The sequence below is a fragment of the Mytilus californianus genome, unplaced genomic scaffold (genome assembly GCF_021869535.1).
Source record: "Mytilus californianus isolate M0D057914Y unplaced genomic scaffold, xbMytCali1.0.p SCAF_1, whole genome shotgun sequence".
In the NCBI taxonomy this organism is placed as follows: domain Eukaryota; kingdom Metazoa; phylum Mollusca; class Bivalvia; order Mytilida; family Mytilidae; genus Mytilus; species Mytilus californianus.
In genome coordinates this window covers 61081354-61109326 of record NW_026262581.1, presented here as the reverse complement: position 1 = coordinate 61109326, position 27973 = coordinate 61081354, and the positions used below count along the sequence as shown (strand labels likewise).

The 27973-nt window shown below is 32.0% G+C and overlaps 1 protein-coding gene across 1 annotated transcript in view; it reads right to left on the bottom strand.

Moving 5' to 3' along the window:
* Positions 1–21298, bottom strand: part of LOC127724628 (uncharacterized) — a 38429-nt gene extending 17131 nt beyond the window's left edge. Inside the window, exons 1-3 of the mRNA XM_052231673.1 lie at positions 21205–21298; positions 19402–19893; positions 1196–1305 (exon numbers count right to left, since the gene is read on the bottom strand). Coding sequence (XP_052087633.1) covers positions 1196–1305; positions 19402–19893; positions 21205–21261 — 659 coding nt within the window. The 5' untranslated portion in view covers positions 21262–21298. The remainder of the gene's footprint in view (positions 1–1195; positions 1306–19401; positions 19894–21204) is intronic.
* Between the last annotated feature and the right edge of the window lie 6675 nt (positions 21299–27973).

The following is a 27973-nucleotide window of genomic DNA, read 5'->3' as shown; positions in this document are numbered from 1 at the left end:
CCTTCCCTTCTTTCCCTCATAACACACTCTCAAGATAAGTGTTTAGAAATAATTCTTAAAAGTCAAAGTCTATCCAAAAACGGTTGTCTATAATTGATTACATCATTTGAACTTTGGTGGACAGTTGTCTCATTGGCAATCATACCACATCTCCTTATTTTTATAAACATGTATAAATTTCACAGTTTTTTTCTAGAGCAGATAAAAAAGGAGAAATCGATTCAGATATGCAAAGGCAATAAATGGATTTGGAATTCGAGAGAGTAATTCTTAGGTAGATTGAAACATAACTTTGAAGGCCATACGCTTACCTATAGTTGCCAACATCAACATGATTTGTTCTGAGAGATAGTTGTCTCATTTGGCAATCTTTCCACACCTCCTTTATTTATATGCATGTATAGAAATGTATGGTCCTACATCCTGTTGAAACAATTTACGTATAGTTTGACCTTGCATAAGTTCTTGTTTTTCTCAGTCCGTTTATGGCGTCCTATTTGTTTCCGTTTATTGTTTTAGCATAAAATAGTCTTTTTGTTGTAGCTTACTATCCAGTATATTTATGAAAGCTGTACGTTGACAGCACGCCCTTTGGACTCTATAGCTAGCAGTTAGTTAAGTCATTGGCAATCATACCTTGTCTCCTTGCTTTTATACAGATGCTTCAAATCAAAGAAAAATAGAACATTTATACATACCAACCCGATCAAGAAAACACGAAAGAAGCTGTATATTCTAGCGGATTGTTCTTAATCAAATCTTAGACTACTTTCCACAGTGTCCAAATGATGTGTCTATTTATTTTCTTCCTGTACTATTTCACATTTTGTCGATTTATTGGTATTTTTGATTGTGATACATAAAAGAACTTGGATATGAGTGGTGTCCAAACGGTGTTCATTTTCAATGCCATTTATATTTTTGCTTGGTTGTCTCTTTAACGTTTACTTAATAATCTTTTCGTTTATATCAATTATGCTTTTGTTAGCTACATAAAAAAAGAAAACCTCTATGCTGTTTGGGGAAAAATCTGAACCATAACATTATTCAGTGGCATGATTTTATTACTTGAAACTGTGGATGGCAATTTTAAGAAATCCATTAAGCATCTATAATTTATTAATAAATACATTAATAAGGTATTATCTTAGCTCCGAGTATTTAAATTCGGTCAATAGATAAAAGATATACTTACATAACTAGGTAATATCGATGCCAACCAACAAAAGCTACTCCACCATGAGCAGTCCGTCCTGTATTTTGGTGATATTCAGCAAGAGCATCATACTTATTTGGCCGTACACTCTGAAAAGTTATTGATCAACTTATTAAAGCTTTTACGGTAATAAGTATTAGACTGACAGACAATTGTAAAAATATATAAGAATGTCTTAAACTAGTTTTTATGTTTACATACTTTTTTTTTCTAGTTTAAGGTTGTTTTAAAGGAAATCAATTTTTTTAAAAGTAGTTTTTTTCAAGATTTTCAGTTTTTATTAAAGCACATATATCAAAAGGCTGGGCAGGCAATACAAAAATACGGAGCTGTTCATAGCATTTGTAAGATATTCTAAAATATAACTACCCCCCCCCCCCCCCCCCCCCCCACCCTCCCCAAAGACAAAAGGACAGGGGTGAAAACAATAAGAGGTACATGTAACAGATAAGTAAAAACCATACCGTATAGTAGTTTCTTAAAAATACCCTTGGATAATAACTATGAAATAGTTCAAAAGCGAAACCCAACGGCCTGATTTAGGATATAAACATTAAATGAAAAATAAATCTGTCATTTTTCAACCATCGACTACCACTAGAGTATAGGGTTCCGGCTTGGGATATGTGCATAGATATGGACCTTGGTTAAACATAAACAATACAACATTAAAAAAAAAACCGCTTCATAAAGTCAATTTTACCACCAACTAAAGCTTAATATTGAGTAACAGTAAAGGTCAGTAAAAATTAGGAGAAAGGACGTATTATGAACACAACGCCGGAATGCATTGATCTGTTATTTGTGCTACGTAATTAGTACTGATGAAATACCGGTAGGTTGTATTGTTGTATATATATATTTTTAGTTTACCATAGTGGTGGACGTTAGAATTGGTAAAATATTTTTTCGTAATATTATTCTTGAAATACCTGTCCAGTTACCAGTTGAATACAAACGAATACAATTATTTTTTTCTAAATTTTTCTCTTGATATTGTCTTTCGATTATTAGTATTACAATTGTGCGTAATTCTTCCCAACTGTGAACTTTCCATTTTTATGTAGCAACATTCCAGCAAAAGCCTGCATACGGAATATATATCTCCCAGTTGATACGATATTCCAGGGCTTGCATTTTCTATCACGATTCTCTTGATAGAGGGTTGATGCAAACAAGGAAACTATTAAACGAAGAGTTCCAAGTGATGAAAATGAAATCATCCTTTCAAACATTTGGAGTAGGGGCTATGATGGCCAAAAAATGGCCCCAGATTTACAAAATAATGAACATTTATACTGACCATATTTTTCATCATTAATTATTAGAACTAGAGTGAAGGATTTGAAAAACACTGTTTTTATCTAACAAAAAAGCAAAATGACTTCACAATGACGAGTGTAAATGAAGTCATAATCGGGAAAATAAGCACAAATAAAGAAACTGGGTTGGTTTTCCTTAATTTTGACAACCGCGCAATGCTTGCACCAATTTGAAATTTTGACATTTAGACAAGTTTATCAAACTTCAGATAAAATATCTTTTTGGTGCAAGGTTGGTGCGATAGTTTATTTGATATTTTTTCATAGCTAAGCAGAGCATTAAAAAGCAGAAATTTGACTATAAAATGCCACCAATTCTTCTGATTAATTTAACTTATACATGCTTATGCCTTTATACATTTGACCTTTTCACATATGAATCGGTAGCATGAATTTCTATTATTATTTTCGTAATTATATCTATTTTCAATTTTTTTTTAAACCAATGAACTACATATTGTAAGAGAGTCAACGCAATGTGGAGGAAAACAGCTAATTTTTAGAAAAAAATGAAATTCTCCTCAACTATAAAATAGACTTAAAATTTAACAAAATCTTATCATTTCTAATGTTTCTGCTAATCTCAATTAATAATTCGGTGTTCGAAATTAGGGATGGAACCAGATTTTTAAAATAAGAAAAGTTGGGAAGGGTAATTCAAGAAAACAGAATAAAATATATCGAAAAAAAATTCAACGATTATCTTCTAAAAGTTTGTATAAATCATGACAAACATGAGATTCATTTTTTATCCCACCACTTGGTTTCATGCTTTTTAGTATTTTACGTTAATGATGTGAGATCTGAATTTGCTACTTAAAGATGAGACTAAAATACAAATTTTAGACCAAATGTGTAAAGTTTCAAGATATACATTTATGTTAAAAGAGATATGGAGAATGGTGCAATATGTTTTTCATATGTCAATATAAATATTACAAGCATTTTGAGAGTATGTCCCCTTCCGGTTAAAAATTCATTGTACTGGAACAAAATGCTAACTTAATACGTAATTTGTAATATTTTCTATATTCTAAAAGTCCAAATATGTGTACTTAAATATTAGGCAACGGTCATGTTGCAAGATAGTAGGTTTAAATTAGCTTATAATAATCATAATGAATGCATTCGTCATCCAGAAGTCCCCATTTCTGTTTCCTAACGGCTCTTTGAGCCATAAACAATATATGTATCATCATTTGACATAAATAGGCAAATAATTCGACATATACAATAAAGAGCTGCGCCATGAGCGCATGATACGCCCGTCGCTCTTTTAGCTCGTCTTTATGCTTAAAATGATTTTTTTTGATCAACCAGAAATACTGTGAGCGCTGTTCAGATAGACCGATCCCCCCCCCCCCCCCAAAAAAAAAAAAAACCAGCATGCACCATTTAGGTACCCCTTGACACAAAACATGAATAATTTGGGACTAGTAAGGCTACCTCAAGTTTGAATAAGTTTGTTGCCTAGAATTTTGAACTAATACAATTCTATAACAGTGCAAAGTAGTGTGAAAAATGGACAGTTTTTGACGATTTTTCAACAAATAAAGTTCCACAATTCCGCAATATCATATCAAAAATTTATAAAACACAGAAGGGAGCTTATTTCAATAGATATAAACAAGCCACCAAAGTTTCATGAAAACTGCTCAAGGCGTTTTTGAGGTATTGTCCAAAAATTGGAAAATCCCCCCTTTTTATGAATAAAGTCCCAATTCTCCAAAATGTAAAATCAGAAATTTATAAAAATCGAAAGGGAACTTATGTCAACATATTTTAACAATTTACCAAAGTTTCATGAAAATTGTTCAAAGCATTTTTGAGTTAATTGTAGTCAGAAAACTGGAAAATTACCCATTTTTTTTATTAATAAAATCCCATAACTCGGAAACATACAATCTAAAACTTATAAAAATCGAAAGGGAACTTACGTCAATAGATATAAACAATTTACCAAAGTTTCATGAAAACTTGTGAAAGTGTTTTTGAGTTATTGTACGAAGTGTTGACGACGGACGGACGGACAACGGTATACCGGACGGACGGACGGACAACGGTATACCATATTACGTGCCGTAAACGGGCGTATACAAATAAGAGAAAGAAAAAGTATCCAACACAAAACAAAATTTCTTCCCTCAATTTCCATAAAGATTCGGTAATGTGGATCGCATAAAACATGTTGATAAAGAAATAGATCGAAAAAAGGAAAGTTCCCATGTGGGAGTGATTATATGCCATAACTGTTAAATTACAAGAGTTTACACCTCAATTTCCAGCACTAAAGACAAAAACAGTAATTGTCACCAATACTGTATTATGAAAAGAATATATAAGCTGTACACGTATTAATTTATGAAACAAATGCAATAACCAGTAATTTCACTATAATATCAATTTTACATTTTTTTACTTCACAGAGGTACTCTTCACGTGCATTTCGTCACCACATTTTCTTGAAGAATTACAGTTGTTTGTTTGTAGTCTTATTTGTTGATCATATTGATCATTAGTTTTTATCCTTGTCATTTTCCTTGGAGTTTGGTACTTTTTATACTGTGCATCTTAAATTATTTTTTATGCAACAAATTGCCGTTGCTATGTGTATAGTTTTGATGCTAGGGAGAAATTACAACGATTTTGCCCAAAAATGTGCATTACATTGTATTACATTAAAACAGTGTATAAACGTATAATTTTCTGCATGTTAAACAAGTTGGATCTTAAACATAAATAGATTAAAGCTGTATATTTAACATATTTATTGAGTTTATTGTCACCGTTACACTGGTTGCTGGGCAACAGAATATACGAGATAGACCCAAAATGCAACCATTTTCAGAAGGTCTGTGATAAAGAGTTACAACATGACAAATTAAATGAAATTTGGGAAAGGGGCCAAAAACGACCCTTATCACCCCTCATCATTTTACGGATGCCATCACGATTTGGTTGACCGTTATGGAATATTTGTTTAACAGCTGACGACGGATATGTTCCAATTGTCGTAGCTACAATCCTATCTCTTTTCCTCGATTGTGACCTACCGCATTTATCACTGGGTTTGTACTTACATGAGCAACATGACGGGTGCCACATGTAGAGCAGGATCTGCTTTCCCTTCCGGTGCACCTGAAGATCAACTCCGTTTTTTGTTGGGGTTCGTGTTGCTTATTCTTTACTTTTCTATGTTGTGTTTTGTATACAGTTGTTTGTCTTTTGGTCTCTTTCTTTTTTGCCATGGCGTTGTCAGTTTATTTTCGACTTATGAGTTTGAATGTTCCTTTGGTATCTTAAGCCTCTCTTTTACAAGTAAACTCATCATAGGTAGCAGGTTTAAAAAGAGAGGAGAAAAATACCAAAGGAACATTCAAACACATAAGTCGAAAATAAACTGACAACGCCATGGCTAAAAAAGAAAAAAAGACCAGCAGACAAACAACAGTACACAAAACGCAACATAGAAAACTACAGACTGAGCAACACGAACCCAATGAAAAACTGGGGGTGCTCTCAGGTGCTCCGGAAGGGTAAGCAGATTCTGCTCCACATGTGGCACCTGTTGTTTTACTCATGTTAGTACACCGGTGATAAGTCAAATTCGGTAGGTCAATTCGGGGAAACGGGGACTGGATTGTAGTTACGACAATCGGAACATATCCGTTGTCATCTGTGAAACGGATATTCCATAATGGTCAGCCAACTCGTAATTGCGTCCGTAAAATTTACGAAGAGATGATTTCAACATCTTCACTTGGAACAGAACTTCAACTCTTTGTTTAATATCTTCCTTGTGAGCAGCAACCCTCTTTCAAGGAAATCATTATAGGAAATACAAGCGCTTGAATATCGTTTCAACTGGGAGATACATACCCGTATGCAGGCGTTGCTGGAATGTTGCTACATAGAAATGGAAAGTTCACGATTGGGAAGCTTAAAGTATCTCAAATTATCTCTATAGTCGTTAAGTTTTGCTTTCAACTGACCCTTATTGACAATTTCTAGATGTAAGTCAAGATATCAGTCAGACTTTTTTTTACATTTAACTGTATATGTTGTATCCTTTATCTCAAGGTCGATGGGATAGATGCGTTCAACATAGTCGCAAAATTTGGAATTATTTAGTGAGAGAACATCGTCTATATAGCGGAATTTTAAAATTTAAAATTTTATACGCCAAACGCACGATTCGTTTACAAAAGACACACCAGTGACGCTCGAATCGAATGGCTAAAAAGGCCAAATAAAGCACGAAACAGTACTAAAGGGCATTGAGGACCAAAAATTCCAAAAGAGGGGAGGTAACTTCCACCAGCAGTGTCATCGACCCAGTGGTTGCAAATAAACTCATCATAGATACCAGGATTAAAATTGTATACGCCAGACGCACATTTCGTCTACAAGACTCATAAGTGACTCTCGAATTTTGTACATGTGTCAGAATATTCCCTGCAGTTTTAACAAAGTTGATGTTAACAACTTAAACCCTTGACTCATATGGAATAGTCGATCCACATGTAATTATTTTTTAGATTGAGTACATTATCTACGCAGATTTTTATCAAAAAAAGAATAAGTACAAATAAGTACATTTGATGATTATTCATACACTCAAAAAAAAACATGCTAAATGAATTTGACATTGAAAACATTTGATCGTGTGTGAGCAACAACTGTTTATAATACGGAAGACTTCTTTTGGTCTGAGGGTATGTTAACTTTTATTTTCGAGTTAAATGTTGCACTCAATATTAAAAAACAAGCAACAAAATAACACTTTGAGCGGATAAAAACATTTAAAAAAAACCCACAGAAACGATCTATTGAGTTGCAAATCAATCATAAGATTGGGGAAACCAGAGCAACCAATAAGTCAATGTTCCTTTTAATCGATGCACCCCAAGGTATTATAATAGATATAATCAGTTAAAGAAAAGTACGCATGCGCTTAAATAAGTTAACAGACCTTGATTGAGACAAAACGTCAATTGTTTGGCACTTCTTTTTATAAATGGAAGTTCAATTTCGGAGTTCCGTAAAGGTAATCTGATTGGAACAACATCACGTCAGTTTTTATCTGATGGAAATATTTTTACCAATAGAACACAGCTGAATTTCCGTATTAACGTCATGCTGAGTATACATATCTCTTAATACCTATTTTTCATATTGTAAAATAAAGGCAAATTAAAAAGGAAGATATCAAAACTTGAGGATTCTGAGCAGATATAGTTGTTTAAATTCAATATGTTTGTTTGTTTTACTTTTTCTGAAATACAAAATAATTTGAAGAATCTGAGTTGTTCCTTAATGGCACAAAACGGTTGACGCGAGAGTCTAGGAAAATATATTTAAACTTTGTGTTTATTACAAGAGCATTATACAAATAAGATAGGATGGCCAACTTTACATCTGGTGTACTTTATTACTCTTCAGTCAAATAATTTTACTATTGTGTAGAGGTATGAAGAAAATGTAAAATCGTTGATCTGCAATTAATTGAGAAAATCCCACTCTCTTCCCCCTTTTCCAATGGTTTCAAAATCTGTTTAACCAAAATTTGAATTAATGTGAACAACGCATATTTGAAGATTTTGAAAATGATAAACTGGTCTTGTAAGAACTGAAAATAAATACAAAACAGATTGCAAAATATATATTTTACACAATAAAATGCAGGATATAGATGGTATACAAAAGTAAAAATAAATGTCCAATTAGCAACAAGATAAAAATAACACAATATCAAATGGTCATCCCCTGGTAATTTTTTTGTAGTTCAAAATTTATAACTCGTTTATGTTTGGTTTGGATAATCTATTTTAATTATTATAGAATAACTGGGGTGAATTCAGTCGATAATTACAGTATATAAAGAGCCAAAAAATAAAACAACGAAAACTTAAATTTACATGCGAAATGCGAATAACAGTTATGAAGACTAACTTCTACGTCATTTGGTCTATGGTGGAGCGTTGTCTCATTGGCAATTATGCCACATCTGCTTATTATTTTTATTTATACGGAGAGTTGTTATAGATTTCATGGAACAAACATTCTGATATTGTCCGCTGGATTAATTAAGGGCTTCTTAAAGTGGTCCATAAAACTGGAGGTAGATGTAGCCAAGGACATTAGTATGCAGCATATCACAGATATCATAGACCTGTAGACACGTCTGTCTGCAAAGGTAAGTGGTACCTGGTATGTCCCAAAGACTATAGTGTGAGCTGAAAAAAGTCCTTCATAAGACCAGTCTGCAATTCTTTGGGCTATGGGACATACCTGGTACCCCATTCTCCATACTGACAGACTTGTAAATGTCTGTTGTAAGATGCATAGTAGATGCCTTTCCTACCTCTATTTTGGTACCATGGCCCACTTTTAAAAGTCCTTATTAAGACCAGCTGGCAATATTTGGTTTGGGCTATGACACATACATGGTACCTCCCTTTCCTTATGTAAACGGATGCGTACAGGTTAAGAGTATCTGTGGTATGGTGCATACTAGAAGCCATGCTTACTTTTCCCTCCACTACAAACCAGTAAAAGTCTGAAAGGGCCTATATCTGTACTCGACTGTACTGATTTCTACTCGACCAGTCTGAATTGGTCTGAATTTTACTCGATATTACTTGACCCCAATCTTAACCATACTCGACTGTACTGATTTGTACTTAACCCTTATCTTTGCCATTGAAAAAAGTCTGAACTATTACTCGACAAGTCTGAAACAGTCTTATGTATAACTGGTAAATTATTAAGCCAGGGATTTTCTTACCACAAATTACTTAAAACCTTTGCTAAATTCTTCCACAGGTATAAAGATTTGGTTTTGAAGTTTGGTTGTACCTGTAGAAAACTTATTTCAAACGGGATTGCACATTCTCATTTTTACGGCGATATTATTTACCGTGCCCGGAAATTTAGAAACGATCCTGGTAAACTTATTCTAAAAGGTAACCAATTCAATACTGTAATTAGATCAAATATAAAATAGATTGTTTTTATTGGTACTGATATTGATTTTGTTATCAGTAAATTAAAAGCAAACTAAATATTATTGTTATATACATATACACATTCATGGATCTACAATCTGTCGATACCTGTATCTTGGCATTGCACAAGGTCATGTTTTTCTCTGACTGTTTATGACGTCTTTACGTTGGATGTGTACGGATTGCTAATTTAGTCTTAGATGCATGATTTTTTTATTAGTTGTTAGTGGCTTTGAACTAGCTGTCAGTAACTGCGAGTACTCTCAGATCTGTACTTAGTGTCTTTTTGTTGTTTGGATAAACAAGTACCCGGCCACGTCCACTTGTAATTGTAGTATTTGTATTTCTATCGATCTGATGAGTTAAGCCTCTTTCAACTGATTTTTATAGTTCGTTCTTATGTTGTACTGTTACACCACTGTCCCAGGTTAGGGAGAGGGTTTGGTTCCCGCTAACATGTTTAACCCCGCCACATTCTTTATGTATGTGCCTGTCCCAAGTCAGGAGCCTGTAATTCAGTGGTTGTCGTTTGTTTATGTGTTTCATATTTTTTTTTCGTTCATTTTTTGTACATAAATTAGGCCGTTAGTTTTCTCGTTTGAATTGTTTTCGTTGTCATTTCGGGGCCTTTTATAGCTGACTGTGCGGTATGGGCTTTGCTCATTGTTGTAGGCCGTACAGTGACCTATATTTGTTAATTTCTGTGTCATTTGGTCTCTTGTGGAGAGTTGTCTCATTGGCAATCATTCCTCATCTTCTTTTTTATATTAACCCATTCTCGACCTGTACTCGACCAATACTTAACCAGTTCTCGACCTATTTTTTCAGTCTGAACATACTCGACCACAGGTCTGAACAATACTCGACCAGTCTGAACCGTTCTTGACCAAATAACCTCTACTTTTCTTAAATTTTAACTGTTTAAATAACTTTCTTTTTAACTATCATGACAACAGCCACAATAAAGTAAAGATATATAAAAACAGATCCTTTACATGATTATCAGATTTATCAAATCGAGATATTCAAACTATCTAATTTTAAAGTCTGAGTCTTGTAAAACAAAGATTTTCTTTTACCTGAAAAACAGCTGAGGGTTATAAAACCTTATTACGGTGCTACTTGTTTTGCATGTGTTTTTTTTTTTTTTTATAACAAAACTTAATTCACCTAAATTCTTAAATAAAAACTACATAGGTTTCATTCATGGTTACATACAATAGTTATATAACTATCTTTTTAACTGAGGTAACAACAGCAAACAAAATCACTGAAAGTGTTTAACCTTATATCAGAAATATATCTATTCTTATTATAATTTGGGATATATATATGGTAAGCGGATAGAAATTTACAGAACAAAAAGTCACAGGACAGAAAGTCAAATTTTGATAGGACAGAAAGTCACAGGACTAAAAGTCACAAATAATTTGTTGAAAATTGTTTGAATATATAAGAGAAATCAAAGATCTTGAAATATTTACTTTTTATTACATATAGAAATAAGAAGATGTGGTATGAGTGCCAATGAGACAACTCTGCATCCAAGTCATAATGTGTAAAAAGTAAACAATTATAGGTCAAAGTATGGCCTTCAACACGGAATATATTCATTTTACAGTTTAGATTGTTTAATAGCCTTGATAAATGAAGATTTATTAAATTTTAATCATGCAAAGGATATATGTCTTGGCATCATGAAGCCATTTAAGTACCAAGCCACTTTGACATTTTGTTTTCTTAACAATTATTTGATCATTATTGATATATTTTAATAAATTTTGTTGACAAAGTTGGTTTATATATACAATAGTTCAAGAAATTTTTTTTTTTTAAATAAGTGTGTTCTTATTCAAAGAAAATAATCTCAAAAACTGAATTGTGACTTTTTGTCCTGTGACTTTCTGTCCTACATTCCAACCATATATTTTAAATGGTATTCAAAATTTTTTGAATGTTTCAGATATATTTTATGGTTATTATATATATATATATATATGACTAAAAGGGATAAAAAAATTAAAGAAATGATTAAAATTATTCTTCTGATTTAGGGTAAACTATAAAGTAATACCTCTTGCTTGGGGAACACTCTTTAAAAATATCACACCTGGTCAGAAAGTAATATATTTTAAATAACATCCATTGAAAATTAAACAACATCCTGTAAAACTTAAATCACAAGGCCTTTTGAATTCACTAGATAATTAATACACAAGTTAGGGTTTTCTTTTTACCTGTAAAACACACCTGTACTGAGGTAATTAAATCTAATTAAAGTGCTTCTTGTATGCCATGTCTTTAATTTTTGACAAAACTAAATTAATCAACATAAATTTTTACTGCAACTTTGGAATACATTTCCTTTTTTAAAAGGTTACCAAGGATTGCTATGGAAGTTCTATAATAATAAATTTTTGGTTTTACAAAACAAAAGTGTCATTTTTAAAATTTATTAAATTGCTTTATTTACAATAAAAAAAAATGTTCACTGCGTTATTAACTAAACTCCACTAACATCATAAATTTATACCAGGCTTAAGTTAGTGTGTGTTGAAATTTTTCCAGTAACCATAAAATATATCTGAAACATTCAAAAATTTTTGAATACCATTTAAGATATTAGAATAATGGTCGTAAGTTCTAGTATTTTTGATGTGCATAATGCAATGTGAACATGATATCAAGTTTATAAAAATTCATTTAACAAAAACTTAATTTATTACATGATATTTTTTAAATCCGACCTGTAATCTCTTCCTTTGATCATCTTGTTTTATTTTTATTTTTAAAAGTGATATACATTATATATATATATATATATATATATATATATATTTACAAGTCTAAATTGAAAACAAAGTTCAAACCTATGATTGAGTTGGATAAAAACCGCAATTTTTATACTTGTGCATGCAAAACAAATTTCTTGGTAGAGGGGTCTTACTACAGCACAAACAACATTTTTCAAAAGACCTAAAAAGTGAAAAGGTATATTTTAACAAAACGCATTTGACAAGCAGGTCGAACAACGGATATTCTTAAACCCTGCTGACTGCCATTGGCGATTGCCAAATAGACAGATCACCAGATGTAACAAAATGGATCTTAACTATTAATTCAATACCAAACAGAAAGCAATAAACTTGCGGAAAAGATGGTATACCGCAAACATGAGGTGCAAAAATTTGTACATCATATCCGGATTTCGACAATTAATGTCTCTTCAGTGATGTTAGGAATCGAAACGTTATTTGGATAGCCATATAATTTACCTTAATTTAGGATAGACTCTTGAATTTTGAAAGAGTCGAAATAGGATGAACGGATCATATAAACCCGAAGGCAAATATAATACAAACCCAAACGAAGAAATATAAACAAGTCTAAATTGAAAACAACGTTCAAACCTATGATTGCGTTGGATAAAAACCGCAATTTTTATACGTGTGCATGCAAAACAAATTTCTTTGTAGGGGGGTCTAAATACAGCACAAACAACATTTTCCAAAAGACCATATGAGTGAAAGAGTACATTTTAACAAAACGCATTTGACTAGCAGGTCGAACAACTGATGTTCTTAAACCCTGCTGACTGCCATTGGCTGCGTATTTATCATTCCAAATAAATAGCAGTTTTATAATGAAAAGAAAAAATAATAGTAAATTTGGGCTAAGGTTAAAAGTTGGACGTGGATGCATACTTGTATATCCCTACCAAATGAAAAGAACCCTGGTATTTAAACTAGTAAAATTCCAAAAATTCCAAAAGAATCCTTAAAACTGTAAGAGTCAAGTAAGGAAGCCGGAGTAACTGCCAACAAATACTGAATACTCAAACATTTACTTGCTACTCCACTGACGTCATTTTGGAATTTTAAAGTTGTGCCAGTTCATATCTATAATTACTATTTTCATTTTAGGCATGTCTATGAGTCGTTTTTTGGAAATTTTAAAAATTTATTAGCGTCTCTACATATGATGTTCGGGTGAAACTGTTTCACTTTTTTTATTGTATAGATTTCAAGATTGCTATAGTTTAATAATCAGAATAGATTTATCTGATTCATTTTACATCGTGCTCATATTGATGAAGGATATCTGTTATCCGAAATATTTATAGTTACATTTGTTCGTTTATTGTCATTTTTTGGTGATGTTGTACCCTTTTAGACTGGTTATATATTATATTTTGTAGTGTACTGTATCATATTTATATGATCCATCGCCCCGTAAGATTTATCGTTGGCTATTATTCAGTCATTGTATATATATAATTCGTCTAAATAATAGCCCAACAATGTTAGATCTGTAAATTTTGCGGGAAACAAATTTTTTTTTCAACCCTGGCCGGGATTCGAACTCATACTACTGAGATATCGTGGCACCAAATCGCCTTGCATTATGCCCGGCGCGCTAGACCACTCGACCACCTAGGCTCGATAAAAGTCAAGCTTTTAGTGGCCGGGTATTACCTTTCGTCGTAAATTTTTATCTAGCGTCGTAACACAGTACATGATATATAAGGCATGAAGATGGAATATTTATCAATTATGGACTTTTGACGAGGTGACTACGTTATATATGGACCAGTTTAGATTATATTGACCGAGAACGAAGTATTAACTGAATGAAAGTCCTTAATTACATATGTAAATAATGTATTAGGAAAATGGTGTTCACTGTTCTTTCTGTGTATTTTTAAATTGTATTTTGCAAGAATTTTAACATGTTATTGAAAATATCAATATTCTTTGAACAACTTCATGGCTTGTTGCGTCAGCTTTCTTGTATTCTTAGCGACTGCATTTAACATAAAATTCTTGATATCTCCTTCTGATAAACTTGCAAATTTTCTTTTCTTCTGCTGCGGCGCTTCCTTTATGGTTGTTATGTGTGACGTCATGACGTCATCAATCTAAATTTAGCAAGATATTTGTTATATTGACCGTCAATATTATACAATTACTGTCTTTTGATGAGGTAAATATGCGGTTTTATTGACTTTTGAAAAACTGATATTCACTGAGGCCAATGTATTTAATGACAAATATTTACCCAAACCAATTGTACATCAAACATTTTACCAAAACGTTACATGTAAAAGCGCGTGATGTTTAGCGCGGTGAATAACACTTTTCTCCAGGTGAATATGCTTTTTTATTTAAAATCCAATTCATATAGAGAAAACTACTAAAATAATACTAATATTGAATAATATACAATTACTGTCTTTTGATGAGGTAAATGTGTGGTTTTATTGACTTTAGAAAAACTGATATTCACTAAGGCCAACGGCCGAAGTGAATGTCACTAGGTTTTTCAAAAGAAAGTCAATTAAACCAAATATTTCCCGAAACAAAAGACAGTAAATGTTTTATTCAATGTTCCGAGACAGAAAAATATGTGTAAAATAACAGTTATTTACCAAAACCAACTAAACGTCAAACATTGTATTATACACGTAAAAGCACGCGACGTTTTGCGCGGTGAATATACTTTTTCTGCAGGTGAATATGCTTATTTATTCAAAATCCCATTCATATAGAAAAACCTACTAAAGTTCTATAAATATGGAATAAACATATAAATAGAAACATAGCGTCAATATACGTAAAAATAGAAACAAGGCTTCGGATACATAAAATAAATTTTGAAACACGTGATCGTAATATCCAATGAAAACAGGAGAATGCTACACCATATGTAATATATATATATATATAAGTGTTGATGAATATGGTGTTGATGATTGTATTATGTTATTGTGAAATTTTGGTTTCGATGCTATATTAAATACATTCTGGATTTTATTTTTTTTTCAAATTTTTAGCCAAGGGAAATAGCTGTTGTTAAAAATAGTTCCTAAATTGATGAAATACAATAGATGGATACAAAAATAGGTCTTGGTTGGATAAGACTTGGTCGAGTATGGTTCAGACTAGGTAAAGTATGGTTCAGAATAGGTCGAGAATGGTTCAGACTTGGTCGAGAATTGTTAAGACTACGTCGAGTATGGTTCAGACACGTATAAAAGGGTTAAGTACTGGTCGAGTAAAGGTCGAGTACAAGTTCAGACTGTTAAGTATGATTCAAACTACAGTCGAGTAATATCAAGTAAATTTCAGACCAATTTAGACCGGTACGTCTAAACACTGCTAAGGACTCCTTAGTGCACTTAGGACTTAAAATATGCCACTAAGGACTAGAAGGGGTTCTGTTAGATGTATTATTTTTTTATATTATGGTAGAGATTGATAGTTAATGCATAAATTCTAAATTTTATAGAAAAAGAACCACAAATAAATGAGTAATTGAACAATATTTAGGCACGTGCCAGTTTTTCTTTGATATTGCCGAAAATCAGAGCCGATTGACACGTGCCAACTTACATAACAACTAATTAAACAATAATAATCTGTTTTATTTTAAGAAGTTAACAGTTGTATCGAAAAGACTAGTGCTAAATATGTATAATTGAATGTTTTGTTCTTATTTACAATGATTAAGAGGACAAATCATTTTGCATTTGTTTTATTCCTCTTCCGACAAAGTTATTTGCCATAGGTGCACGGCTTTGATGTGCGTCAACTAATAAGTTAAGAGTGTGGTCAATCATAAATCGTTTTTAAGATCCGGCCCGACATGTGAAAACCCCCCCTTTAAAAAAAAAAATCAATATCTCAAAAATTAAATTTTGAATCAAAACCAAAAAGTATACAGATCTTTAGATTAATATAACTAAGAAGTGTGTAAAATTTTAAGCAATAATCATAAATCGTTTTTGAGATACGGCGCGACATGTGAAAAACCCCTCCCCCCTTTTTTTTTTTTACAAAATACTCAATAACTCAAAAATAAAATTTTGAATCATCACCAAAAAGTATACAGATCTTAAGCTTAATATAACTAAGAAGTGTGTAAAGTTTTAAGCAATAATCATAAACTGTTTTTGAGATACGGCGCGACATGTGAAAAACCCCTCCCCCTTTTTTAACAAAATACTCAATATCTCTAAAATAAAATTTTGAATCATCACCAAAACGTATACAGATCTTAAGATTAATATAACTAAGAAGTGTGTTAAGTTTTAAGCAATAATCATAAATTGTTTTTGAGATACGGCGCGACATGTGAAAAAAACACACACCTGTTTTAGTTACTAAGTCCCGTAACTCAAAAGTTTTAATCTTATTTTCACCAAAAAGTATACAGATCGTTTGACCATCATAAGAAACAACTATGTTAAGTTTCATGAAATTTGGATAAGTCATTCTCAAGTTACGGTGCGACATGTTTACGCCGGACAGACAGACGGACGGACGCCGGACATTTGTATACCATAATACGTCCCGTCTAAAATTTGACGGGCGTATAAAAACGAATGGACGCAAATATACACGGACCCTACAGGCCATGTTTATTTCAATCTTTGGTACTATGGCTATGTTTGACACTCTGAAAACTTAAACTGTCCTTCTTTGGTCACACATTTTAACATACAGGGATCATGTTTTAAAAATGAACTAGAACCACATGAAAAATTCAAATATTGTCCGCTTTAGAAAAAAAAAACATTTACGAAGGGGGTTAAGTGCTCTATTCACGCGCATCATGTTGAAGAAATCTTTGTTCTGATGGTTCTGAATGACCACAGTATTTTACTCAATATTAGTTCATGATTTAATAAAATATTCAAATGGTTTCTAATTCATATACTTAATTTTTTTATCATGCCATAAATCATCGGCTACTTGTTCACTACTGCCATTCGGTATATTGAGTAAAAGGATCGTAACGTGAAAGAATAAGTAACGTTAGCATTGCGATCTGATCGTTAAAGATGGTATCTGATAGTTAATTTGATTTTATCTAGGAGACACATGCAACGTAAATATTCGGTCCAATCTAAAGAACTATAAAAATAGGCAACCGTACGGCCTTCAACAATGAGAAAAACCTATACCGTATAGTCGGCTATAAGAGGCCCCGAAATGAAAAATATGAAACAATTCAATTGAGAAAACTAACGGCCTTATTAGATAGCTCTTTTAGATAATACTTCCATGATTTTAGATAACATAAAAAGTGTAAACAAACATGCATTTTGTATAATATGATGACATATATGTTATTACTTTTTTTCTGAAAAATGACTTTCTATATTACTTTTTGCAAAGGCTTCTAAATTGTTTTGCAGTAGCGCTTTCTCAATCTGTGCGAAATGGAAAATAGTTATAAATACTTTAAATTTATGATTGTGAAAGATCGGGAACAGCTTTTCAAGATGCTCTTGGAAATGACTGATTTGTGTTTGCAAACATCCTGTAAAGCATTCCAATCATTTTGGTAATTAAACGTTTATTTGTTTTTTTTTTCGCACCGAGTAGCTAAATATACTTAGATATACACAAAACGTTCACAGTATATATCAACAGATGAAGTATTCATTTGAAAAAGTAAAATGTAAGGAAAAGTCATCATGCGACATCCACAAAAAGTCAACGTTTAAAAATGAGCAATTAAAATAATTTACAGGCATCCATTTATTTTTATTAAAGAAATGAATAGTCAGCATGGACTATTGTCAAATTGTTCTAAATATTAGAAGTAAAACAAAACATCATTAATTCGATTTTAACGGATGTGAATTTAAGCATGAATGCAATTTGGGAACTTTTGGGAACTCCAGAATACATAATCATGGATCATTTGGAGGTCGGTTCAAACCGATTTTTCTATGATTAATATGGATTCAAAATTGAATTGGTGGAACTATAAAGTTTATAAGGATCTACTATTATACATCTACAAACGAAAACTTTTGTCTGTATCATAAATAAACGTAGGTCACAAAACTATCAAAAATAGGTGTAATTTGGGTACCCTCACATTATACTTATTACAATCCTGATAGAATCATTGTGGCTATCTATATTTACAATTAATTCGCTATACATTTTACTTTGATAGGTACCATTTAACATGATTTAACGTAAAAAAGAATTGCATATGTTTTTAAAATACGGTAAGGACTCTATCCATATAACAAGTCCTAACCCCTTTATGACTAATAGATGCATTAATTTGTTTCCGTCGTGTGCAGTGTTATTGAATAGTAATCAGCTTGACTGACACATTTGTTTTTGATTTATTTTGTCGTTTGGTCAGTACATAGTTTTTTCATAGATTTTGAAGTTAAATTGTAGATTAAATTGTATTCACGATCTGATAACAGATCGCAATACTTGACCAACGTTACTTATTCTTCGCGATAATTTATTAGATATACCGAATGCAAATCGTGTTAATACGACGTCCGTTGTATGTAATTAAAATAATATCTTCACCTCATATGCAAGGCCAATTAAAAACAAAGGTCATCCTTAGATTGTCTAGTTTCAGATTTGTTCCTCGTGTTCCTATCAAGCAAGCAACATGGACACCGATGATAAAATTATTCTTGAAAATATAATAAAAAAGAAAAACTGAGGCAATGAAAATGCTCACAATTAGTTTGTAGACTCTTTTGTAAAGTATACTTTTGACCCATAAGAAAAGTGTATAGTATTTTAGCTTGCATTTATTTTTTTAAGGTTTTACTCACGTTATTTTTTAACAATATTATGACAATGTAATTGATAGAAGGAAAGGAAGTGTTCCGACCCAACATTGAAGACTATTTAGAAGGCTGATATTTTTTAATTCGTTTAATTGACCTTTATTTTTTAAATATTTTTTTTCTGTTTCAATTGAGAAAAAAAGTAACATGTGACAGCCCTTGCTCACGTTAACACAACCATCAAATAGTTTTCCACGGCATACATAGACTAACGACCTGGAATTTTATACTCACAGTATCTTTTTTTAAGTCGTTTATAGCCTTATGATAATCATCTCTTTCTTGGTCAGTTAGCATTCTATACTCTTTGCGCTGTCTTAATTGCGACCCTGTCGTTTGTGCTTGTGACGTTGTTGTTGACAATTGTTTTTGAGAGGTGGTCGCTGACGATTGTGGTTGTATAGCGGGAGGATGTGACATAAATGTCGTCTGTGGTTCAGATCTTGTCATGGAATTACCACTTGCATGTAATGGTGTAGAGCTTGGTCGCTGTTGTGATTTTTCAACAAGTGACGAAAGCCAATCAAATGTTTGTTTTGACACCTTGTCACATAGTTGTCTATTCGACCACAGAAATTGTAGCAAGCAAGATGTGCTAATTTGCTCGTCCGTCATAGGAAAGCTTTGATCACTTGTTCGTAAACATCGCCTCAGACTTTTAGGAATTGGTACTCGTTGAACATCGCAAATTATAGAGGCCAATAATGAGCTCAGAATAAAACAAGTCTGATAATATATAAAAGAAAAACAAGACTTAAAATAATTAAGAAAACAATACAAACCGTAAATAAGTTTTGAAGCTATTAGTGTCACTAGTGGAGCTTGAACTGTTTATCCTTCCTGGGTACCCAAGTTAACTCTATATTTCAAATGGGTTTAGTTTTCTGTGTAGTGTTTGTCATACGGTTACTTTTCTTTCGACTTTTGGGCATGGCGTTGTTCTACAACTTATTGGTTTGGACTTCCCATAGTATCTTCTTACTATTTCTCATCAACACGCCATGGTTATGTGTATAATTTATTTTAAACTTATTTTAATACATAGATGTATTTCTCTCGCAAAATGGAAGATAAAATTATCATATTTTGAAACAAATTATTATTTAAGAAGAACGATTCAGATGATTTGTTTTACTTTCGAAGGACAATTGTTTAAATATAAATCCGACACTACTCTGTCAACTTAAAGTCTTTTTTGGACTGGCTGAGCTTGTGTCACTTATAAGCAATGCAATGTGTAAACAAAGGATTAGTCGTTATAAACAAAATTTTATTGTTCGAAATATTTGGCACTTAACGACGTGCTTGTCTGTAGATAAAATAACACTTATATACTTTCGTGCGTCCGGAGCAGTTTTCTGGGTTAACCTTCATCAGGAACACTCAAAACCCCTAACATGTGATACATCAGACTTGAAAACGTGAAGATATATTTTTCATGACATTTGCAAGTGCAAAATAAAGACATCTTACACTACTAAACAACCACACAAAAAACGACAGAAAACAAACAAAAACAAACAAAAGTGCTACAGAGTGGCTGATGTCCCCGCCATTTCACTGGTGCATGTAACTATAAAGCATCGTTTATGACAATAAAGACAGTTACTTAACTAATCAAAGAAAAGATAATTGGGTACTTCAGTTGAAATTAAGAAGATCACATACTTTTCTTGTATTTTTCGAGCCAACAACTAGCTTGTATGGAATGAGCTCATGAAGAATTTGACATATTGATTACTGCACTGGAGAGGATAAATAAAATTTGAAACAAATCTTTTGAACCCTTGCGGGGTTTGTGTTTTGATTAGAATTGTAGCTGCTTAAAAAAATTGCGTCATTTGTTTTGGTCGCTGTTTGATTGCTGAACATACTTCCGCTCATGCAGCAGACAAACCCACCCCTCCGACGACGCGAAAAAGTGATCATTATGTGAAACATTGTTACGAAGGCAAACAAAATTACATTCCCGATCAATCCTTAACAAAATGTTGTAGAGAAAAAAGGAAAAAGAGAGCAGAAAAGCATATTTGTTACCTTCACATCCATTGCTGATTTCCCGAGGTAATAGAAGGCAATAATAAGAAAACACATTTTATATCTAAAGGAGGTAATTATGCAATACTTCCAATTAGACTCGTGTATTAAAAGTGTAAATGAATGCATATGTTAGCATTTTTATACAATTATCTTGCATATTTTTTAATGTAGTTAGACTGTAATGTATGCAAAGTCGCTTAGAAAATGTTGATAATGACTTAAGAAATAAATATACGTATAATACATGTATATCATTATATTTGCCATTATGAGAATATCCAGTTAAGTCCAGGAGCCTTACAAAATGTATTTACCTTATCACGCGAAGAAAATTATGTTGTAGTCTGTAGCCACTGTCAAAAGAGAGCGCAGAAACTGAAATGCTGACTTTTCGGTATATCGTTTTGGTCCAGTATTTAAAAAAAATTTGTCTCACATAAACACATACATCCAATATCCTCCTTTACGTGTAGAAGAAATTGGTGAATAAAAACTTTTGCGACATGCATGATCGGATTTCTGTAACATTAAAACAAACTTTATTGCATCTTCTAGGGGAAACGTAAAAAAAAGTAAAGAAAAAAAAATGGTGCTTATTCACCCTTTTGTTTCTGGATGGTTCATAGACAAAACAGTGTCTGGTTTACATCCATGAGGCTACATTAGGTGTATTTAAAATTACTATATACATCATTTACTTTACTGGGCTAGATATAGGATAATCGAGGACGTCAGAAATCAAATTTTTCAAAGTTATACTTATTCAAAACACTAAGGTTTTTCTACTCCTAGGCAAAGAAAGCCTTAGCAGTATTTGATACAACTTTTCGGAATTTTTGGTTTCAATGATCTTCAACTAAGTATTTATTTTACTTTTAACTGTTTTAGCGCCACTAATGTGGAGACAAATGCGCGTCTGAATTTAATTTTTTAAGCGATAAAGCAACTGATTATACTGATGTCAGGAGGTGCATTGCCTGTATAAAGGTGTTCATGTAAACCTTTAAATCAAACATATATGCCTTCAAACTAGATTAACCACGCCACATTATGTATGTCACAAGTCAGGAACACTGTCAATCAGTGGTTGTCGTTTGTTGATGTATATCATATTTGTTTTTCTTTCATTATTTTGTACATAAATCAGGCCGTTAGTTTTTCTTGTTTGAATTGTTTTACATTTGTCATTTTGAGGCCTTTTATAGCTGGACTATGCGGTATGGGTTTTACACCCGTACGATGACCTAAAGTTATCAATTTCTGTGTCATTTGGTCTCTTGTGGAGAGTTATATCATTGATTATCATACTACATCTTCTTATGTTTATATATAGAATAATGACATTGTTGTTTAGCAATAGTCCCAAGATGAGACGTATCCGAGAAACTTCCTCGAGTTGAATTATCATATATAAATTTTTCATCTTTTTTCCCTAAGCAACGTCAGTGTACATGTCTTCCCACTTTACCCGACTGGGATAAATCAAGCTGAGTTAAGAAGCTCAAGGTTAGAAATTTTCACTCTGAAAAATCAAAGCAAAATTAGAGAAAATAGAGATAATTCTTTTATCGACAATTTGTCTTAACAAAATGTTGCGTGGAGATAGGAAATAAACCGAGATGAAGTAAAAAAAAAACCTTTTATGCGTACAAACCGTTTTCGTAGTTGTTCGGTTGTATGAATGACGTCGCGTGCATTTCATTGATAAATTGACGCGGATTGACACTGACATTGCTGCACCGTTACTTCAAGTTATTGGTTTATATTTCTGAGTATCACGTTCTGTCTGCGATCTAAATAAAATATTATACAGTACGTATGATCAAAGTTAATATCTTCAAATTTTCGATCGATTGAAAACGTTAACAAATTTAATTTTTTTTTGTACTCGTTGGCTGCGACACTCAATCCTGAGCGATGTTACAAATATACATGTTTAATGATTGGTGACTTAATTGGCTCGACTTAAATCATGTTATAATATCAAATTTCTGCTTAGTATGAAGCAAACGTTGTTGAAACTTCTTATAAGTGACCAATCACATTGGTAAGTTGTATCGGGGAGAGTTGAGTTCTCATAAAACATGTTTAACCCCGCCGCATTTTTGCTCCTGTCCCAAGTTAGGAACCTCTGGCCTTTGTCTGTCTTGTGTGCTTTTTTAAATTTTAGTTCATTTATATGTTTCGGAGTTTAGTGTGGCGTTCATTTTCGCTGAACTAGTATATATTTTTGTTTAGGGGTCAGCAGTAGCACGCCTTCGGGTGCGGGATTTTCCTGCTGTGTTGAAGACCCATTGGTGGCCATGGGATGTGTTCTGCTGTTTGGCCGTGCTGTTGTCTTTTTAACACATTCCCCGTTTCCATGTTCAACTCTTTTTTTTTATGCGGCTGCATTCGGGTCGCTATCATAATCTAAGCAAATTAGCATGATCATTGGATATTAGCTGTATATATTTTAAAAGTCTTGTATTTGTATTTCAAGATATAGGTCTTTCAATTTATTTATTTTCTAAAAAGGATACAAGATATTGAGTGGTATGAAAAAGCCGTAGTTAACAAAGCTTCAGATTTAAGTCAGAGTTATCCTTAGTGTAAATGTGTTTATGATTTTGTGATTGATAAAATGCTAAAATATTGATTATTTTTTTTATCAAAGAGTAGAGGGAGGCAATTTCGTCCTCGTTGTTGGGGAGGGGTTGTTTTTCGACTTAATAAGGTTTATTGACGTAATGGTTTTCCATGTTTAGTATTGCCGACACTCAGGTACATTGACATTGGTGTAATCTATAGCTATTAGTTACCAGTCGTATGTCAGCTCTGACGGAAGACAATGTTGCAATGATATTTTTTTCTGTGGATATTTCGTACTGTTCAAATATTAATTTAATTAATCTCGTTTTTGTCATGTTTTATTTTTTTTTTTTTTAAATCTAATTTATTGCACTATTGCTGTTATAATGAATACCATGTCTACAGCATTTGACAGGGCACCCCTGTAGGATTAGTTTTACTGAACAAACAGGGAGATTGTTCAGTAAATTAATAATAATAAATTGTTAGATTTACATTCTATGTATCAATACAACAGATTACTACAGAAATTAATTTGCGAATTGAAGTGTTTATATCAGTTTAGTTATTTGTGAATATGTGATTTAAAATAAGGAAGGATGCTTTTTGGATAATTGGGGTTTAATGTTTTATCACTGATCATGATCATGACGAAGTCCACAACACGTGGTCTAAAGATTAAATAATGGTGAGACACATGTATTGCTGAATAAATATAGCATATAACATATATGCATAAAATAATAATTATATGTACAAGCTTATTTCTTTCAAAATGTTACCATGTTTAACTCCTGTTAGTGTCGAAATATTTAAATAGTTCAAAAAATATTTTTTGAACAGGGCATATACATCAGGATTTGTAGTTTTATAATTTGAAATGTGAGTGCACTTGTGGATGGGAAATGTAATGAGTGTTACCAAAAGATTTATGTCATAATAATTGATGTCACAGATTTTATATCCTACTATGAGATTTCTGTAGTTTAGGATATGATGACCAATTTTAACTTTATTTAATAGTATATTTTGATCTTTTCCCAAAAAGCTTTAAAGTATTGACATTCCAGAAAAAAATGTTTATTATCTTCTGTTTCATTACATAAGTCACATTTACTGTCTTCTTTTATCTTCCATTGAAAGAGCAGTTGTTTACAAGGAAGGATATGATGCAACAATTTCCATTTAAATATTTTTAATCTGTTATCTTTAAATAAGTAAATACACATTTTAGCATTGATTTAATTGGGATTAAAGAATCTAAATTTAGTACACGTTTCCATTTTGAGAACCCTGGAGGTATGTCTTTATTTCTACTATTAATGTGTGTGTATATCTGTTTTGTTTCCATTGCTTGTAAATTTGTTATCTTATTTTTTCTTTTGTCTAAATGCAAAGGTTAAGTTTATTTTTTACTTTTGATTTTATTGGTTGATCTGATTTAAGTGTCTTGAGCCATTCATTTGGTATAGCATATTTAATTTTTGAAATTTCAAACATTAAATTGGATTTTGAGGATATTTTATTAGATATTATATCTTGAGAGATGTTACCATTCTGGTCAATAATATCATTAACATACATAATAACTTCTTTTATCCATTTTATAAAAACTAGACACTTTCCTTGAAACTTTATCATTTTGTTTCCCCATAAGATTTGTTGTCTAATGTTTTTAAAATTCATCGTGAGTTTGGTGTTATTTAAATTTTGTACTTTGAACCAGGATTTTACAATTTCTAAGTAGAATTTTGGTAAAGTTTTATGTAGGTTTTGTATGGAGTAAATGTTATCTGGATTCATGTAAAGTAACACGAAATTAGCGCCAAATGTATTAAAGTAAAATGTAGGAATCACTTTCCAGTTAGCAAAATTATCTGCAGTTAGTCTTTTAATTCATGCTATTTGTAGTGCAGTTATATAATTGTCTATATCTGTCATCTTAAGACCTCCATCAGTAGTATCTTTGCTTAATATGGTTCGTTTTACTTTTCTTGTTTACCATCCCATATAAAATTATAAATAAGGGTTTTAAACTGTTGAATAAATTCATGTGGTAGGTTTGTGACTGAAGCTAAATATGTAATGTTTGGTATAAGAAGAGATTTTACAATTGTTATTTTACCTATCATTGTAAGATTTCTTTTTTTCCAATTACTTATTAATTTGTCACATTTTTGTATTATTTTTTCAGTATTAAGCTTATCACATTCAGCTCGATTTGTTATAAAATAAACTCCTAGAATTTTTATTGGTCCTTTATTCCATTTTATGTTTTCAAACTTATCTTTACAATGTTTTAATTTTTCTAACCAAATGCCTTCTGTTTTTGATCTGTTTAGTTTTAAACCTGATAGTTTTCCAAAGATTTCAATAATATTAAGAGTGTGACGTACTTCATTTTTTGATTTTAGAAAAAGTGTTGTGTCGTCAGCTAATTGTGAGATCTTTAAACTATGTGTTTTAGTATCTAGCTTAATTTGAAAACCTTTGATGTTGGTGTCTTGTCTTATTCTGCAGGACAAAATTTCTACGGCAATAACAAAAATCAGGGAACTTAACGTGCAGCCTTGCCTAATACCGCGCTTAATGTTTGTTATGTTTTAAACTGGTGTTTAGGTGGTGTTTTCTTACACAACTAACGCCATAATATTGACGTGCGTGTTACAAACTCTATATCAATTTACAGGATATTTTTGTGTTAATGTCGAATACATCTCGAGAATATGACTTATCAACCATACACATAATGCTTTGTTAAGGATGATGTTTCTTGTATTACATTTAAGTGATTTGTTAGCTAAGATTTTTTGTTTCACACGATATCACTCAAATGCCGAAACACATATGAAATTATTTCCGTGCGCTGAACACGGGTTTCTGGAGTTACTGTGTTAAAGCCCAAAAGTTGTGAAAGCCAAAAGAATTAACACGGGAAAGAACAAAAACCAAAGGCGCTTATTCAGTAAACAGAACAGCTTAAATAGTCTACGGTCAACATTTCTTATGGGATTTGCAACCTCAGCTTAGAACAGTCATAGAATTTTATAAACTGAACATTAACACCCGAACATATCAATTGACTCAAAGCATTTATAAACATGATACTGTAGCTTGTGATTTTTTAATATTGACAATGTCTTGAGAAAATAAAAAATGATAATAAATAAATTTTAAGATGACACATAAAAAAATTCTCATCTTTTTTATAATATCTTGGGTAATATTTGTTCTTAAAATATTGCCTATTTCTTTTCTTCTTATTAAATGATTATATGAGGTTAAACACAATATTGTACAGGGAAACCAGATATTTAAACTGTAATGGTAATTAATCAACTGGCCCATGATATAGGTATATAAGGCCCTGGAAGGACAAAATGTGAAACAATCCCCCCCCCCCAAAAAAAAAAAAAAATTTCACAACAATATACCATATTTTTTTAAATGCAGACAGCAACCCACGCAAAAATCATTGTATTACAGAAAAATAGACAAAGTATTGCATTTATTAAAAGCTAGTCCAAAGCCCAATTACAATTAATGAATAAATCACTAAAATTATTTTACAAACGATTTTATTACTTATGTTAAAATAAAAACAACAGCCGCCTGTTAGCGTTGAAAAGTCATAAGCGGTATATTCAATGTCTTTTTGTTTATTTTTTATTTCGATAGAACACAAAAAAAAAATGAAATTCAAACGAATCTGAATGAGTGTCATATGAAGAGCAGGGTCTGCTTACCCCTCCGGATCACATTAGATCACCCCGGTTTTTGGTAGGTTCGTGTAGTTCAGTCATTAGTTTTTTATGTTGTGTTTTGTAAACTGTTGTTTGTCTTTTGGTCTTTTTCTTTTTCTGCCATGGAGCTGTTTATTTTCGACTTATGAGTTTGAATGTCCCTTTGGTATCTTTCGCCTCTCTTTAACAAATATATAAGAACTTTTTATTAACAATCAAGCTGATGATCGCCTTGCATACGCTTTTATAATGACTTCCTGTTCTCAAAACATTTATAAAAAAGTTATCCTATTACAAGACCTTTTTTGAATATTTTAAATACATTTAAGCTCTTTTTATTAATATTTGAATTATTTAACTTAAATATACAATACAAACAATATTACGCAATAAAGATTAAACACACTGCAACATATGAAGTAACAGTCCATTTTGCCTCCCTTTATCCGTAA